Source organism: Xiphophorus hellerii, chromosome 3 (genome assembly GCF_003331165.1).
Source record: "Xiphophorus hellerii strain 12219 chromosome 3, Xiphophorus_hellerii-4.1, whole genome shotgun sequence".
In the NCBI taxonomy this organism is placed as follows: Eukaryota; Metazoa; Chordata; class Actinopteri; order Cyprinodontiformes; family Poeciliidae; genus Xiphophorus; species Xiphophorus hellerii.
In genome coordinates this window covers 11,311,235-11,327,025 of record NC_045674.1, presented here as the reverse complement: position 1 = coordinate 11,327,025, position 15,791 = coordinate 11,311,235, and the positions used below count along the sequence as shown (strand labels likewise).

The 15,791-nt window shown below is 38.9% G+C and overlaps 1 protein-coding gene across 1 annotated transcript in view; it reads left to right on the top strand.

Annotated features, from left to right (window-relative positions):
- The first annotated feature begins 801 nt into the window (after window positions 1-801).
- Window positions 802-15,791, top strand: part of tmem145 (transmembrane protein 145) — a 58,720-nt gene continuing 43,730 nt past the window's right edge. The window contains exon 1 of the mRNA XM_032557691.1: window positions 802-1,048. Within this exon, the coding sequence (XP_032413582.1) occupies window positions 938-1,048 (111 nt within the window). The 5' untranslated portion in view covers window positions 802-937. The remainder of the gene's footprint in view (window positions 1,049-15,791) is intronic.

The following is a 15,791-nucleotide window of genomic DNA, read 5'->3' as shown; positions in this document are numbered from 1 at the left end:
AGACTGCAATTTATGATCCATTCTTACTTGCAAAATAGCTCCCATTTATTCAGACTAAATGGAAAGTGAATGGGGGGGGAAGGAGCATATGGTAAAAGGTGAATGTCTGCCCCAGTCTTGGATCCTGCAGTCTCTAACAAGGTTTCTGGATTGTTCATCATCCAATCAACTGACCAGCTTCACTGTCCCTACTTGGGGGCAAAAATGGAAAATTATGTAACATTTTTCATCCACTTCACAATTCTGAACTACTTTCAGATGATCTCACATAAAATTCAATGCTTGACAGCTCAGCGGGACTGAATACTTCTAAGTCAGTTTTGCCAAAAAGTGTATGAGAACTGTAAAATAGTTGTCCCCCCAGGCCCTCTTTAAATTGTAGTTGAAATGTAGAAAACGCATTAATGTTTTGCGAACCACTGGCATTTGCACTTACTGACGGACCTTTTTCAGTGCCACCAAAATAGTTTTATTTTGCAGTTGAATATGAATCATGTTTTACTTCAAACACAATGTAGAAAAAGAAGATTTTCCTCCTCTGCGTCCTGATCAGTGATCTAATCACTTGTGCAGCGGGAGGCCAGGCATCATCTGCCCAAGAACTACTTCATTAGTAGCGTGTGACCTGAGATGAAAACATGATTGCAATCAAGGATGGCATTTTCACTGCGTGGACGTGTCGCATGGCCGAAGCACGAGCGGAACCGAGCGCGCGCTCGGCACCCAACTCCCTCCACCACTACAAACACACACTGAGGCACATAACCATCCATCCGTCTTCCAACAGCTGGAGGGAGGGAGGAAGGCGGGGGGTGACCTGCGAGGACGCGCCTCTCTCCTCTCTTTCTGCGCTGCTGCTCCGTGCGCGTTCCCGAGACGGAGGCAGGCTTTCGGGGAGCTGTGAGAGCAGACGAGCGGCTGCGGGGGAGAGAGAAAGATGGAGGTGAGGGTCGGGGAGAGACTCCTGTGGCTGGCCGTGCTGTCCACTGTCCTCTGCGTGGATTCGGTCTTCGGAAAATACGTCAAAGGCATCGTCAACACCAAAGAGGTGAGGGCAGAATTTGTTTCTCCGTGCGCTGCTGACACTGACTGATTAGACTTGAATGCAGGTGTCACTGAGCCGGACTGTGCTACATTTTACGCCCAAGTTCCCTCTGCTCTCTCAGTAGCTGTCGCTGGAAACACACTCGGCTCCTCTGTCGAGCCACTGCGCGCTGTCTGCGGATGTGGCGTATATTTTAGCCTTATTGTGACAGTACGGGGTCCCAGCAAGCGACGTCCCTCTGGTCCAGCAGTGTTTGCCTGTCTTTAATTAGCAGCTGCACGTTAGGAAACCCTCTCCTGGTCTTTAAATTGATTAGATGACCCGTCACAGGTGTGCGTCATATTTGTGCTTGCGCGCAGCTTTTGGTTTGTGTTGGACCTCAGAAACCAAAGCCTGGTTCAGGGTCTGAGGTCTGTTGTCGCACAGATCAGCATCACATAGAACTGTGACTGAGCAGCTATTACTTTGTAATTCCTGTCCTTATTATCCTCCACTCCGCCTTGTTGGGCTCAAGTTGAACATAATTAACCATCACTGCTCATGCCATCGTAATGTGGTTCATAGTACTTGTGGTTTTAATTCATGAGACAAAAATACATTAAATACTCTTTCCGTCAGTCAAATCAACAGCATGTATAAGTTTAAAGTGAAACACAAACACTATACTCTGCTGGAAATTTTGCTCTCTCTCGCTCTTTGGCAGCATGTTTCATTATGTTGCCGAAAATTTTGTTTGTATTCTTCCTTCAGTAATGATTCAGTATAATTCAGAAAGTTTTATAGGTGTGATATTTTAATTACATCTACCGCCACAATTTACTTAATAGCTATTATAAATGTGATGTTTGCAAACACATTTTTATTGGAATTCTAAATTTAACTGTCAGTGCTACAGGTCGACTTTTACATTTTCTGGGGACCCGGCTGGAGTGTGTCTGTTTTCCTCAACTGATAGCTCCTGCAGGAAGGTCTTGGGAAAATGCAGAAAGAAACTTTATGCATGGAGTTTTAATTTTTTTTTAACCATTTTTCTCTTCTGTCTGTCTTCTGTGTACCTATCTCTTGTTCATTGCTTGATTGTGAAGCACCAGCACCCACTGCAACCCTGAAGGATTAATCCTGTATTGAAAAACGGACAGATGGTGATTAGTGGACTAATTGTTTCAGACACAGTATTATTTTAAATTATTTTTTTTTTACACTGTGTGGCACAGACAATGTGATACTGAATTGACTGTTGACTGGTATTTGTGTGCGAGTATGATTGGATTAATCAGAATTTTTGTGCAGAATTCTGAGCAAGTGATAGTTTTACAAATTATCCTCAAAAATTAATACATGAAATGTAACTCAGCTTAAATTTCTATTTCAAAAATACAAAATAAAAACAGACATAAACAAACATGACGGAGTGCAAAGTTTGCACTACTTCAGTTTTAGTTTGCACATTCATATAATATTACTGTGCTCCAGTTAAATCATCCAGTGGTTTACATGCATCATTTCTACCTCATACACCCCACACACAATTACAAAATAATTTTGTTGTTCCAACAACAAAATTGTTGGAAGTTGTCATTTCAGACTCTCTTTTGCATCTTCTATCGCAATTTAGCAAAGTTTACTTTAATAAATCATAATTATCTGTAAGTATTCCCTTGAAATGGTTGATCCCTTCCTTCACTCTTAGATTTCTATATCTGCTTCTTTACCAGGAGAACAAAAATACAACTTTGTGATATTCCTCTGAACCTTCCTGATGTCTTTTCCACTAAAAATCTTGTTTTCTCTCACTTCCTTGCACAATGCATAAACCATTTAAATAGCGTACTAGATCCTTTTTTCTAACTTTTAGTCCTCTTTCTCGAGTAACAAATTGAACAAGAAAGAGTGCTGTTGTTACTTTGACGGGGTAATGTGCGGGTTTTAGTTGTTCACTGATTAGAAGAAGATTAGATTTTGCGGTTTCTGGCCTGCCAGCTACCTGTCAGAGTCTCTCAAGTTAAATAATGACTAATTCCTCTGTACGTCTTTACATTAGAGTCATCCCCAAAGCACCAGTTTTGTCTGTCCTACTGACCTATTAAGTTGCACCAGAATGCTCTGATTATTTTGTTACTGACATCAGATTGTCTGACCTCTTGACTTTAATAAACCTGAAAATCAGACCAGCTGTGAGATTGACCCGACCAGTTTGAATCCCCTGGATGGTGACAGACATCTGAACAGATAAACAAAGAAAGAGCCGTTTATCCAAGCACCACAGCTGTTGACATGCCCTTGAACACCGACTGAATCTGCACCTGCTCCAGTGGTGCAGCACGGTGGTCATGTGGCAGAAGGTAGCACTGGGCAACTTCCAAGACGGGGTGTGTGTGGGCGTGTGTGTGTTTGAGTGAGGGCAAGTGTTTAGTTCCTCAATAAAAGGACAGCCATCTACTCATCCAGAACTCTGCAGTAAAGATTTTATATTGGTAAAATGGTCTGGATATGTCTGACTACAAATGGACAGTGTTTATGACCGAATCCCACAGATCTTAGCCTTTTGTAAAAAAACACATACATTTTAATTAACTGGATTTATATTTGTACATATCATACATAATATTTATGTTTTTATTTATTGAAAACTGTCCGTTTTAAGCAGAGAAGCTTCATTTGGCAGAATGTGCGTTGCTGCCTCTGATTTCTCCATTGTCGTACCTCACAGACTCCTGCTGATTAGAGAATTTTGAGCAGGAAGCATTAATTATGATTTATTTATATACTGTTGTTGCAGTATTCAGGAGGTTTTCTACAGAATCCAAATATTTGATTCAGCCCTCATTGCTTCTGTTATGAGTAAAACTAATATTAGTAAAAAAAATATTTTCCTTGTTTATTGCAGTAGCATAATCTCTCAGAAAAATATTGCTGTGCTTTGGAGATTTTTCTTTAATTTGCCCTTCCCACTTTGTGCGTTGGCAAGATAAACTTGGCTTCTGTCCACCGACTTTTTATTTATTTATTTTTATCACAGTTCCGGTAGTTTTTAATTATTGGCCTGATTGTAGATTTGGAAATCCAGTGGGAAAACATGACACTGTGATATGATTGTTAAATTTTAGGATTAAATACTATTCTCTCTTTATTCCATAATCACAATGCACTGTTTACTGAGATGTATTTCAACTGTAGGACTAAAAACAGTGACGGTCTATCCAAGCAGACCAACATATTGTTGGCAACCAGAATTTTAACGCATCATCTCCTAAAATGTAATAGTTTACCAAAACATGCATCCAAGCAGTCTTTTGGAACTGGACAAACAGCTGGGATTCGATGTATTGTCCAGCTCTACTCTAAAGTGTCAGCATAGCAACAAATGCAACAAATGCACCCTCTCAATGTTGCAGTGTATCATTACCATTCCACACCCGTGAGGCTTCCCCTTTCATTTATTTTATAAGAAAAACTCCAGAAAAAAGGCCAAATAGCATGTCTTTGCTGAGTGGGAGGTAAATGGTCTGCACTTAGCCAACCCCTTTTAACCTTCGTTAGATTCCACAACGCACTGCAGAAAGGGTTTTCTGTCACTCATTCACACAATCGCAGAGAAGAGTGGAGCTGCCTCACAAGGCACTTCCTTTGTATTTGGGTTTCAGAGTTTTTGAAGCTGAAAGACGCAGGTATGTTGAAATACCAAGTGACTGATTAGATGACAGTGATCTTTGCTACACGGGTCCCGCTGCCTGTAAAATTTGCGACAAGGTTTATCTAGAGGGAAACAACCTTAAATCAATATTTAAATTGGTTTTTGTTCTCCGCAGTCGCAGCTTTGCTATTTTCTGGTAATATAGAAACAGTTTTTAATAGATTCTGTGTAGATCAGAACTATGACTAGATATATTAATGCCTCAGCATTCAATAACATAATTTATCACGTCTGTGCACTGGCTGGCATTCATAAGGAGAGATGGACAAATGGACAGAGAGAGAGAAAGAGTTTACCAACTCATGATTTCTTTATAACATGTCAGCAGCATTTAAAGAGAACTTAATTTCTCCTCCGAGAACGGTGAAAGTCTGTCAAGGAACATGCAGAGTCAACAATTTTACCTCCAATTGCTTTTTGACTTGAAGTCATTCAAGCCACTTCACAAATTGTTCAACCTTTAATATTATTTGGCTCATGAATAAACCAGAAATCCATGGCTGGTGACTAGAATGGACCAATTTGCAGCCCGAATGACCAGTGCTGGCAACTGTACTGGAAAAAATCTAATCTTTTTCAAATGAGTCAATATACCATGCATAAGCACTACCACTTTGCACTGACTACACAACTCTTCAATGTAGAAGCTGGTGCTGAGTGTGAATAACACAAAATGTGATTTTTTTTCTGAATTAGTAAGGTGTTAAAAAAATATTTTGCCAGAGAAACGTTACGGAGTATTTAAAATGGAACTGTATTTTCTATGACATGTCATGCGGTAAGATGGAAAGAGCAGATAACAGGAAGGCTAATTTGAGTTCATTGTCATTTTCTTTGAACTTTCAAACTCTGACTGAAACAGTCTGTTTCTGCACTGAGACAGTAGTCTCAATGCAAAATAGGAATTTTGTTTCCCAAAATTTATTTTCTATTTTTTTCATTGTAATTAAAATATCAGTACAAATCTTTCTTTAAGATTAAAGTTGTGCTAATGCTAGGTATACACTAGAATACACTTGACATAGACATGTTTTTTGTGTTTATTCTTCACTCCCCACTTTGTAAAAATCAGCATTTATTTACAAAGTCACGTCACATCACAGGTGCAGAAGCTATTCATCTATATGCAACTCCTCAACTATGTTGAAAAATTAGCTTTTGCTTATGATTGAAGCAAAAAAAAAGTTATAGTGACTGCTACTCCTACTTCACTCCCTCTTGGCCCTGTTTGCTGCAGGGTAAGAGAGCTGTCTCGCTTTTCTAAAGGTCGGGTATTATCAAGGTTTCCAGTGGGTAGTTCTATTTAGAGCTAATCTTAGATCCTTGAAAAAGTTTGGAAGTGACAGAAGAAGACTCGAGAGGATTTGTCTTTTAAGAAACAAATGTTCGTCACTGTTCTCTCAAGTCTTGAGTGCACAGCAATGTGAATCCATGTAGTTTAACGCCTCATCAACCTTGGTGCATTCCTGCTTCAAGGTCTCCCTCTAAATTCTCTTCTCTAAAATGTATTTAAAGTTTAAGTTCTGCTTGAGTCTTTCTACCCTGCAACTTTATCAGTGTCTGCACAGGTGAAGGCAAAGTTTGTGCTGAGCTGTAAACTGACGAAGGGAAATGACCACAATGGGAGTGATGAACTGCTAAAAATTGCTACCTGGCTGCAGAAATTACACTAAGCCACAAACACAGCTATCCAAAGCTGCTGGTGCAGAAGACTGGTCAACCGCTTTCTGTGGGCAGGTTGATGTTCACAATTAGCCTAAGTGTCTCTCAGTGTGTGGACGCGCTGATAAAACATCCCTTTGAGAGGGTTGTGGTTCACCAGATTTAAGGGCAGAGGAAGGACGCTGGGTTGAAACCAGCTGGGAAAATTAGGGAAGTGAATTAACTTTGTCCTCCTCCAACATTCAGCAGAAGCAAAGGACCACTGAGCAAGCCAGTAAATCTAGGCACTGTGCCATTGAAGTGTATACTTTAAGTGAACAGAGGCAAACATTAACTTAAGGATTTTCTGTGACATTTGGTTGACCTGGGCTGTCAATAGACCGTGGTGTTGGGGTGTAAGATATTAAATTATTTTAGGAATATTGTTTTATTTTTCCTATGTAAGTTACATACAAATAATAATAAAGTTCTAGTCAGTTAAAATTCCCCCCCCCCCAACATCAGTCCAGATAATATGTAAACACACTGAGCATAAATTAGGTGTGCCTAGTACAGTATAGTTAATATTACAAAATTTTGTTAACTTCATGAGCTATTAATTAAAAATTTTCTGCATTAAAAAGTTAATTTAAAATGATTAATTCATGTTTTAATCTAAGTTACTGCAATTCATTCAGGTTTACTTTTGCCAACTCTATTTATGGCACTCACTTACAACTAATGTCTATCATCTTAAGCCACTCTACTAAAAAAGGAAAACTTGAAAAACAAAACAATAGCCAATATTTAATGGGATAAAAATGACTGTTAATTATACTGTAAATGAAAGAAACGGATACATACAGAAGGACATGGCCAGGAGTATTTTCAATACACCCTAATCATCCACCAAAATGTATTTATCAAAAGTCAAGGACAATTTGAAACTTAAAAGTATTGGTCCTGGCTTTCTTTCTCTGAGAATAAAAGAGCAAAAGAGTTCACATAGTTAATGGTATTGATATCTCCAAAAGTACTTTCAGTGGAAACAGAACGAAAATAATATACCATTTAATGAGAGCAATTTCTCTGGCAAGGACTTAATTCAATCTGAAGTACTTTCATTTTTTAGGACAACATTTAGCCAGTGGGTCCATCCATGAGAATGAACACTACAGTGTAATTGCACAGGGCCAGGAATACTTTCTATGGAAAGAGAAACAGAGAAGATAAAGTAATTTAATTCAACAATTTCAAACAATGCATATGTCGAGTATAGAACAAATGAAAGTGATTATGGAGCTATTTCATAAGATGTCTTGCAATCATTTTTTTTTTTTTTAAATTTTAAAAATTTACTAATTAAAAGTAAGTGCCCCCTGGGCTGGACATTTTTGTTTCAGTCTTGAACTTCTGGACTCCTGCTGAATATTACTGGAGTGAAGAAATTGGCTGCAGGCACATTGAAACATTTTTTGTCTGCCCACTTAATGACCATCTTTGGATTGGACCAGAAGTGGCTGGAAACTCCTTTGGAAATAAATGAAAATGAGCGAGTGCCCTTGAAAGTTCTCTTTCTAATTTAAAAGTTTGGCACCCAGATTCATCAGCGTTGCTCTGCTCAGTGGGCCTTTCGACTTCCTAAAGTCAACACCTCCCAACCTGTGGAGAAAAAAGAAAAGGGGAATGAAGGTTAATGAAGTAACAGTTATTCAATGTCGAATTTTGCCAGGATTAAAGGTGATAATAGAATGAAATAGAACAGAAGAAAAGGCTTTAGTTTTAGCTTGATTTAAATAATTTCCCTTTTCAGTTCTGAACTCTTTAGATTTCCCAAAGTGAACTTTAGAAGACACAACAAAGTCTTTTAGTTTGACTTTGAAGTACTTTTCAGGGACCTCTTGTATGCATGACTCAATCAGTTTTCCTTGATCTCTTTTTAATGAGAACATTGTGATTAGATACAGGTGATGCTGGATGTGTTCACGCATGTGAGGTGTTTCCATATGCTTGCTATTATGTGTTTGTGTGTGTAGACGTGTTCATGTGTCCCCAAAAGTCTGTCGACACACCACCACCCCCAACAACTGAAAGAAAAGGCATGAAACTTCTGCGTTTTTGTGTGTATGTTTATACTGTGCCACGTTGTGTAACCCTGACTAATGAATCATTGAGAGGCCCAGCGGTCCAGGGGTGACTTGACTAGCTGACTGGTAATTAATTGTTAATGAGGCTTAGCAAGCAAACATGGATCCTAGGAGAAAGAGGAGGAAAAAAAGACAGAAATCTATGGAGATGAGAGGATGGAAACTGTGAGGACTCAACCAAGAATTAAAGGGAAACAGAAGTTGAGAGATGCTGAATTGACCAGATACTGCATCGAGGCATAGGACTTGATTAATGAGGTGTACACACACACATACACACACACTCGCACAATTTGAGAGGTGGCTGAGTGACTCTGCATCACAATGCAGTGGCCTCGGGGAAATAGGAGGACTAAAAAGGGATTAAAGTAGACAGCTCATTCCCTGTTGCTGTTCTGCTGTGACACTGAACTATACTAGGCTAACTATTGCTGCTTATTTTAGCTGTTGGCGATTGTGAAATTACAGAACCGCTGCTCTGAAAGCTAGTAAATAAAATAGAAGCTGGACATGACTTCCTCAGATTCAACTGTCTACTTATATAACACACAAGCCAAATATGTGAAGCTTTGATTATCCAGGGCTGCAACTTATAATTATTTATTAAATTCATTGTACTAGTGATTGATTGCTTTGTGTATATAATGTCTGAAAATAGTAAAAAATGCCAATCATGATGCGGAGATGAGAGAATGATTGACATTTTTTCTTGAAAGGAGATCTAAATAACTGTCAAATACGCCGCCTGGCCAAAAAAAAAGTCGCCACCAAAAAATGGTCACACTCTCTAATATTTTGTTGGACCGCCTTTAGCTTTGATTACAGCCCGCATTCGCTGTGGCATTGTTTCAATAAGCTTCTGCAGTGTCACAAGATTTATTTCCATCCAGTGTTGCATTAATCTTTCACCAAGATCTTGTATTGATGATGGGAGAGTCTGACCACTGCGCAAAGCCTTCTCCAGCACATCCCAAAGATTCTCAATGGGGTTAAGGTCTGGACTCTGTGGTGGCCAATCCATGTGTGAAAAAGATGTCTCATGCTCCCTGAACCACTCTTTCACAATGTGAGCCCGATGAATCCTGGCATTGTCATCTTGGAATATGCCCGTTCCACTTGGGAAGACAAAATCCATTGATGGAATAACCTGGTCATTCAGTATATTCAGGTAGTCAGCTGACCTCATTCTTTGGGCACACAATGTTGCTGAACCTAGACCTGACCAACTGCAGCAACCCCAGATCATAGCACTGCCCCCACAGGCTTGTACAGTGGGCACTAGGCATGATGGGTGCATCACTTCACCTGCCTCTCTTCTTGCCCTGATGCACCCATCACTCTGGAACAGGGTAAATCTGGACTCATCAGACCACATGACCCTCTTCCATTCCTCCAGAGTCCAATCTTTATGCTCCCTAGCAAACTGAAGCCTTTTTTTCTGGTTAGCCTTACTGATTAGAGGTTTTCTTACGGCTACACAGCTGTTGAATCCCAACCCCTTGAATTCCCTTCGCATTGTGCGTGTGGAAATGCTTTTGCGTTCACAATTAAACATACTCCTGAGTTCTGCTGTTGTTTTTCTTTGATTTGACCAAACGTTTAAGTAATCGCCGATCACGATCATTCAGGATTTTTTTCCGACCACATTTCTTCCTGGAAGACGATGGTTCCCCACCATCCTTCCAGTTTTTAATGATGCGTTGGACAGTTCTTAACCCAATTCTAGTAGTTTCTGCAATCTCCTTAGATGTTTTCTCTGCTTGATGCATGCCAATGATTTGACCCTTCTTAAACAGACTAACGTCTTTTCCACGACCACAGGATGTGTCTTTTGCCATAGTTGTTTAAGAAATGAGGAGTTACTCATTGGATCAGCTGGGGTTAAATAACTTGTTGCCAGCTGAAAGATAATCGCCTATGCAGTACTTATCCAATAGGAGGCTTGTACCTATTTGCTTAGTTAAATCCAGGTGGCAACTTTTTTTTTGGCCAGGCAGTGTATATCTGCAGACGCTGTTGCATATATCATATAAAAGGTGTACTATCTTATATTTCCATTTATTCAATCACAATTAAAGGGCCTACTGATTTAATAAAATTCATACTTTTCATTATTTGCTTTCAATATTCTTGCATTGAGTAGCTAATGTATGATTTCCATAAGTCTGTCTTTTTCACGTTAGAACATTCTTGTTTTTGAACATTCAGTCAGCTATTAAAGACATTACATAGCAGTGTCATTTTCATTATTCAGTGTACAATAGCAATAACCTACCATCCTTCCATAATGAAGGATGGGTTTCTTCTGCAGAGGTTCAGAAAATAGATTTTGAGGAAGAACTCTGGAGAGTAAAACCCAACTAATTCTGCATTTAGGCACATGAGTTTACAAGTTGCACAAGAATCGAGCTTATAGTTAATATCTGAACACACTGGGGCAGACGAGCTACTTCTAAGACATTTTGACATTGATACTAAACCATTTGAGCTGCCCAAGGTCCAGCCTTATGTTCTTATGCCAGAGATTGACTCCATGACCCCTGATTGTCTCCCTGGCAATTATTTTCTGCAGAAGCAGCAGGTGGTTCAACAGTTCAGAATCTTTGGGACTTTAATAGGAGGCACTACCCAGACCATATCTGTCTCAATGAAGATCTTTGGTCATGAATCTGATTGCTCCTTTCTACTGCAGTCTTTTTTCACAAAATGCCCCTTGCCTGTGTGTTATTGTGCTCATATAATACTGAAATCCATTCAGTGTTGTGACTGAAAGATAAACGTTGACGGAGACATTTGATTTAAGGACATTCAAATAAAGAGGGGAAATTAAGAAAGTTACAAATGGGTCTACTTTGAAAAACGTTGCTTTATGTGATGCTACCAGAGGTACTTGTGCATGGAATCCTTTTTATGGGATTGTATCCTGGGTCAAATAACAATTTACAACAAAATAGCAAAGCAAATAGGAAACCTGATCATAACATGTTCTGTAGCTCAATACTCTAAAGATAATTTGGCTTATCTTACAAAATAGTCTGATTTATAGCTTGAAATCCACTTAAAAAATAATACTTACAAAAACTGTTGGAGACGAACAGTTGGCAACCTTTACAATAAACTAAGCTGCTATTCATAGTCTTTTAAAAATATGCCAAATGAACTTTAAACAATGTTTAAAGGTGTAAAAATATGCCATCTGAACACTGGAACTGCTGAGACGTAAGGATCTCCTTAGACCTGCCAGACAAAAGCATTTTGACCCACAATCAGAAGAGCCACAACGATAACAAACAGGACAATAATTAGGCTTGATTAGCAAAAAAAATATTTATTTTATAGTAAAACTGTGTCTGGTTCATGTTTTAGATTCTGTTTGCAAAAGTGATCAGTGACTTTAATCATGAAAAAAAAATCACAACAATAGAGTTTTTCTCATTGAATATTTCTCATTGTTGAATATTTTAATAAGTGACAGATAAAAAAAATCAAATGAAGAAAAAAACACAAACTGAATGAGGTAAACTGTTATTTTGTGAAGCAAGTAATTTCTTTAATAACAAAAAATTTCCATGAAAGCAAAAATATGCACACCCCTAAAATACATCAGGATAGTTCTCACAACTCTTAAATTGATTTACTTATCCTGTTGCATTTCACACACTTCCTGTTTTATTTAGCCCTCTTTGTTGATCAGCAGCGATGCCCTTTTTAGAACCGTCAGGTCTAAGGACGTACTCATTGCTTAATTACCAGCAGAGCTCATAGATGGAGTCATGCTGGGTCACAAGGCATCAAGCCCCAGCAGAGGATACCACTGACAGCTTTGACCATCTTCTGGTCACAGCCCTAATGGAATATTTCTCCTCAATATTTTCAAGGCTGCATTAGTCATATTAAATATTCAGTACTGACCTTCATCCATACATAGCAGGCTAATTTTCCAAAATTTGAATCCTGCCTGCTCATGTTCTAGACCTATCTTAATGTTTATGTTATCCTTTCAAACAGTTTGTAAAACTAAGCAGGTAAAACCAGCACAATCTGTAGCAAATTGTGGTATAATCATTCATCAATAAACTGCACCCAATTAATTGATTTAATTTCTAATCAATATTGCCATTGGTTCAGTCTACAACTATACCATCATTGTGTGTTCCCAGGTATACACACACCCATTACACAATCATTTCCAGTTTAAAAGACAGTTGCACACTTTGAACAACATGCAGGATTTGTTCCATACAAATAAATAAACAATTCAACATAATCATTATACCTCAGTTTCTAATAAAAAGGCTGGGTTTTCAAGATTTTTTTTACATTTAATGTAAACAGCTCAGCTCAGATGAACTAAAACAGCTCAAATGAGATGTTTTAACCAGAAAAAACCTGAACTACATCAAGCAGCTTTTCTAAGGCTTTGATCAGGACAGCAAATATGGATTAATGTCTTAGGGAGGTTGCCTTTTAAAACATTTTTATAATCAGCTCTGCTTTCTTAATAAATGTGCATAAAATTTCCTCAAGTCTTAATGTCACCATCAAACTGCATGCTTTCTAAGACCAACAGTGTGAAACCTAAAAGTGTGCAATTCTCATAAACTGTTCTTTTTTGGTTTGTATTATAATTTTAGCTCATGTTTTCTTTGGAAAAAGTTATACATCCAGTCCTCAACAGCAAAGAAACAACTGGAGGGGGCCCTTTTCTTTGGTCAGTTCCCAGTACATTACGCCATGTCCAAAACAGAAAGCTCTTTGAGTTTGTTTTAGAAACACTTAACTGGTGTGCACAGAACCTGACCTCAACCCCATCAAATACCTTCTGGGAGGAAGTGGAAGGCCGAATTGAAAGCATGGCCTTATCGCCTGACATCAGCACCTGACCTCTCTAAAGCCCCTGCAGCGGAAAGGGAGCAAATCCCTGCAGCTAGGTTCCAAAATCCTGTTCAAAGCCTTTCTTGAAGAGTAGTGGCTCCTCTGGCTGCATATTAAAGACTACATCCAGGGACTGAAATTTCCAACAGATGTTTTTTCTCAAAGTTTTATGTTTCTTTTTCTTTTCGTGAATGCCTCCATCCATTTCATTTTGAAAGCAACAGAAACAATTCTGTCATTCAACAGCGGCTACTGAATTCATATCAAATGTAGTATTTTCAATTAATAAGCGTCTGTTTCAATTGAGAAAAGGTTAGCCAGACAGTTGTGATTTTAGCCATGGATTTGCTGTATTGTTGAGCCGTTGCGATTAATTATGAATGAGGATAATAACCAGTTGATTCTTCCGCTTTCAGTTTATAAATGTGTGTATTCACCAGTGGCACCATTTTGCCTTATTTGTATGTGTGAAAAGCCCAGAGAATTTGCTCATATTGGAACAAAGTCAAAGTAATTTACTGCTTTGAACATCATTCTCAGAAGCATGTACTACCGCCAGGAATTGAGTTGAAAAACAGCGGAGCACAAATGGAAAAGAGCAGGACAGAACAAAAATTGATATTTGTTGTAGATGAAGGCATGTCCTTTGAGGTTTATATGACAGCTGTAAATGAAGGTATATTGAAGTTGAAGAGTGAGGTAAAAGGAACATGTATTAACTGTGTTTGGATGGTAGTGAGCTTGCATGTTTCAGACCAGCTTCTGTTTGGCTGACAGATGTTTGTCGCTAATTCTTTGTGTTTGTTTCCCTAACAAAGGGGTCTTTCATAGCCCCAGCCTGTGGTGTGTTAAATGATACACCCCCACCCTCTCCTCCATTCCACCACCTCAACCTTGACAACCCCTTTCGGCTCACTGCAGGGATTCATCTCTGGGTCAGTTCTTCCCTCTGCTGTCATGGCTACAGCCTTAAGCGTCACCTACAGACGATGCTCCGAGGTCGGCATGAGTTCCCGACTTTTCCCTTGAATTTATAACCCAGCAGCTCCAGGCGCTGGAGTTGGCTGGCAGTAGCTGAAATATGGCTGCGGTTCTGTTTGTAGTGATATATGGAGGCAGCGAAGCTGGCTATGTTATGTTGCTCTAGTTGCACTTTATTTCTCAGCACAGAAATTACAGGACTTGTTTATGTAGGGGAGAACGCTGGAAGGAGGTAATTGCAGTATAATGGTGCAGGAGGCGTTTTGTTGGTCGTTCTGAGATTCAGAGTTCATAGGAGTGGACCATAAGCTCTCCTTTAATGAGGGAGCAAATCATTGAGGTAAAAATATGCTACAGTTTCTTCTGTGTGGCCGTGAATAAAAAGGCTTTCTTTAAATTCTTTTTCAATTTCATAATAAACAAAAAAGTTTTTTAATAAATCCAACAATCTGTAGGAGACGGATGAGATATGCACTGATAGAATGTAATACTATCCATCATCTCACTTATCTGATATTGGACTGTAGGGGCAAAGGTCATACACACCTCAACTGGAACTTTCCAAGTCACTCCTGTCTAGAAACAAAAGCTGTTTCACCATTGTCGATTCTCACTAGCCAGTTAATGTGGAGTTTGGTTCAACACCAGTTCAGTCTCCATTACGGTCTGTTCCTCACTGTTGTGGGTGTGCATATGGGAATGTGGGCGGGATGCGAATGTGCAGCAGTTGTGGACGACTCTCCAATGAAGTTTGCAGTGACACTCAGCAGTGGAGAAACTTTTTCCATTTTGGTTTTGATGGACTAAAAACCCCCAGATATTTCATTTTGTCTTATGGAAATTCATTGCACATCCAAACATAATAAAAACAATTCAGATAACAAAATACATACTTTTATGTGTTTTGTTACACATATAAGTACATCTATATCCTGGCACTTTATTTTTTAAGCATGTGCAACCTTTTGGATTTAGGTAATGCAGTCAAAAGATTTAAGACAATATCCAAACATGAACTTCATTTAAAAAAATTCCAAACACAAAATTAAGTGCATGTCATAAAAAAACTAATATTATATAGTTCTTCAGTTTTACACCAACAACACAAAACTGTATCGCTGACAGAACGCTGACCACAGCTGCACCGCTTCTCTCTTCTTCATTGCTGCCTCGTTCTTCAGAGAGACGAGCTGCAAAATCACCGTTATTCTGCTCCAAAAGTTAATGCATGTGCTTCTGGCGCACTTTTTGTGATTAATCTTATAATTACACTCCTCCACACTATGCAGCTTTGTGATAGCAGATGGAATGTCCATTGGTCCAATAGTATATGATAAATATTGTTTGGAATTTGCAATGACGTTAATCATGGGCCAGTCAGTGAATGCAGTCAACTGTCAATCAAATC